Consider the following 3759-nt stretch of genomic DNA (forward strand, 5'->3'; position numbering starts at 1 on the left):
AATGAATAGATTAGGGGGAATTTAAATATTAAATAGTTATGACTTAAGAACTTGTATAATTTGACACTTCATACATGTTTCAATTCATTTGAGAACTTAACCAAGGAACAAAATTGGATCGGAGCCTAACGTTTTTGTTCCATACTTGGAGATGGAACCAATGATACTCTGTTCGATTCTTTTTATAACCAAATCGCAACTATTCCTAGCTTCGAGTTCAGCCCCTCTCCCTGTAGCCTCTTCACACGTGTGCCCATAATTGGTCAGGTCCTAGCTCCTTATCTAAATCATTGTAGTTTTCTATTTTTGTTATTGATAAAACTCCACCCCAATTGGTTTCCTCAAGGGGAAAAAATATAGATCTAGTAATTCTCCCACCATTTGCAGGTCCAAGTATTTGATAATTTGGCTCACGTACCGATGCAATGATCACTCCATAGTTGTTACTTGATACTAATTAAGGTTAAGGTCTTCGACTGAAAAGGGTATTAAAAAAAAATGGAAAGATGAAATAGATAAGCAGGATGGAGACTATATATATCCAAGAATCTCAATGTATGAACAAAGGATTCAAAACTCTCAAACTTTCGGAAGTTCATTATTACGGATTGTTCCTACAAATGATTGGAATAATGTCATACACAATACTTGAATTCTTGATATAGATTTACACATATAGAGATAGGAACATCCATCGATGAAAGAATCACCCTAAGATGATTATTTCATGACCATTAAGAATGATTTAAATCGAACGGATTTTTATTTATTTTTATTTTTATAATCGGTTCATTTGTGGGAATCCGTAGTTAATCACATGTTCCAATTGTCTATGATCCAAACTAAATTTTGAAATACTCTCCAAATGTCAGTTTTACTCTTCAGATTAGCTCCAAGGCTATAAATATCGACCATTGCCTAATATGAATATCTAAAATTAAGAAACATATAGGACTAAAATTTCCACATAGACATGTCATTTTGCCGACTATTTCTATGGACAAGATTTTAACCTTTTCTTTTGGTATATTCCACCAAGTAGCTAACAAAAATATATTTCCATACTTTCTGGAAAAAAAAAAAAAAGAAAAAAGAAAAAAGAAAATTCCTTATGTACAATCTCACTCTGTATGTAGAAAAGTAAAGGAGAACGGGGCTCCCAGGCATGGACGTCTAGCTGAATGCTTGGCCTCTTGCTCGAACCTGAAGCGAATAGGAGTCAGCGGGGGCTTGCTTTGATAATATTTCCCTTTTTACTTGGAAAAGATGATGAAAAAGAAGCCTTTGGAGATTTCTTTGATATAATGGGCTTAGGAAGCGTATAAGGTTTAAAGCTATTCAAGCCAGCTGCATAGCTTTTCGAAGCCTTCATTTTCCTTTTATAAGGCGCTCCTTTCTTCACCAAGTCCTCTAGGCTTGTCACCATTGATAATGATGTAAAAGACTCTGATTTCCCTTCATAAAACTTGGACAGCCCTCTCCTGCAGAAGATCAAGTTTCACAAGGTAAGAATCATGCTCGAGTTAGGTAGCTAAGACATGATTTGCGTAGATCTAAACGAACCCTCTTTCATAAAAGAGGTAAGACCTCAACATGACAGTATTCAATAGATCTGGCACGAATCTCTACCATTGTTAGCCGAGTTCAGTATAACAAACATGTTATTAGGGTTCCATACGAAATGAAATATGTTCAATGTTCATACTATGATGACAGTATGAGGGAGGTTGGGCAAGTTGGCCACCATCGTTTTAAGTGGTACTTTCAAATTCAGAGAAACCCCAGAATTAAAAAAAATAAATTGGGCAATCAACTTACTTGATGGGCAATTCTTCCATTAGATCTGTTAAATCATATGAACCTCCACTTGAATCTGCGGAAAGAGAAGAAGATGCTGATGAAGTTACATCATCTGCTGTTTCGAGCGAAGAAGAAGATGATGACTCGTTCGAAAATGCTGAATCTTCAACAACAGAAGATTCAGAAGATGATATGCAGTTTTCATTCTGATCATGAATTTTCGTGGTATTCCCATATTGAAACCATAATTCTTCTAACACTTGTGAATTCCCTTCTGCCATTGCCCAAATGAAAGATCAAGAACATAAAAGGGAGCAGAAGATGAGAAATTCTATAACTTTTTCTGTCTGAAATAATACATAATACACGAACTTCGGTACTAATATATGGAAACATATATATACAGATATACATGTGTGGACGAGGATTGTTTCCTTCTGGAACAATGCATTCTAGAATTCAAGATAAGGAGCATCGTTTTCCATGCTATCAAGAGCAGATAATGACACGTGTAGAGGCATAAAAGTTTGACCTAGAATACAATTTTTTTTTTATTGTACGATTAATTGGGATTATGGGTTTTTTAATGATTAAAATTGATTAAGATTAACAGGTGTCAAAAGATGATTATGGGTTCAAGAAAGTTTGGTGGGGTAGATTGTGAGATTAGGGTTTCCCCTCAATTTGATAAATTCAACATTACATATTTGCTTGGATTTGCCTTATCTTTAGATTCGACATTATCTCCTTTTGTTTTTTAAAATGAATTCTTGACTTTAGAATTGTACTAATTGGAACAAGATAAGCTCTCTAGATTGGTACCATCCAAATCCTAGTCACCCCACATCCCACTACACAATTATTATATACATACATCTCTCACTATTGAAAAATTAAAGTTGAGATCCTATTTTTTCAATTCATGTAGTTTTCGATCCTCGTCATTCAAAAGTAGAGTTCTGAGTCACCAACATATTTGAATTTGTGAATCTCAGCCGTCAAGAAATGAACATCATAAATGTTGAAGTTAAAATCGCAAGCAAATTTCACATGATTTAAGATTGAGGGAAAATTTGTCAAATACTTAGCTCCCTGTTTGATTCCATTTCTTAAAATTTACTTTTCGTCAAGTTTATTTTAAACCCAAATTTAATGGGATTCACAACTTTTTAATCATATATTTCATTAATTTTTTTATCAAGATTCACTAAAAATATGATTTTTATTCAAACCAAAGAGGAATTTAATGCCAACTTTGAGTCATTCTTGAAAAGTATGTCATATAGAGATCCAAATTTACATACTTAAATAGATTCGGAACTCAAAACTTTATTTTTAAAGGTTTAAAATTCAAAACAACATTATTTGACAGGGAAATGTGAAATTTATTGAAAGTGAGTTATGGATAAGTGGCACTTGGATAAAGTAAGGATGGCATTGACCAAGTTGTCTCACCGAACCTACCTTAGCCAGAGTGATATGAAACATTTCTAATGCTCGTTCCAACAACAGCATGACAGGAAATGGAAACACATATATGATACATATTAACAGTATATTAGCAGCAGAGTTAATTTCGAAATAGTACTTGTGGTTTGTATAGTCAGTGACTTTCGGTCCCTCGACTTGGGATGAAAGAAGTGATACAAATTCAAAGCACATCGCAGTGTGACGTGAAATATTACCTTGAGAATTTTCCAAATAATCACTTTATCTAAATGCTTAAATTGTTAAAAAAATCTTCACCACATTAATCACGTGTAAGCATAATATCAATACAATTTCATTAAACATGTAGTAGCAACGCTTGAATAAGACTTTTGGATGCTCGAATATCATGTTTAACTGCTTAATTAAGAGGTCTAACTTGTTAGAAAATGTCATGTCAATTTTAAATTTTAATGCACCCTAAAATTTAATTCTAATTCTATTTAGAATAATAATAAAACTGTTACTCAT

General features: G+C 33.4%; 1 protein-coding gene across 1 annotated transcript; it reads right to left on the bottom strand.

Moving 5' to 3' along the window:
- Positions 1-855: 855 nt before the first annotated feature.
- On the bottom strand, positions 856-2183 carry LOC111410409. Its single transcript, XM_023040721.1, has 2 exons — positions 1819-2183; positions 856-1481 (listed from the first exon to the last, which is right to left on the bottom strand). Exons 1-2 carry the CDS (start codon positions 2079-2081, stop codon positions 1220-1222), a joined length of 525 nt encoding a protein of 174 aa, XP_022896489.1. The 5' UTR covers positions 2082-2183; the 3' UTR covers positions 856-1219.
- Positions 2184-3759: the final 1576 nt, after the last annotated feature.

This window comes from Olea europaea, chromosome 15, assembly GCF_002742605.1.
Source record: "Olea europaea var. sylvestris chromosome 15, O_europaea_v1, whole genome shotgun sequence".
In the NCBI taxonomy this organism is placed as follows: domain Eukaryota; kingdom Viridiplantae; phylum Streptophyta; class Magnoliopsida; order Lamiales; family Oleaceae; genus Olea; species Olea europaea.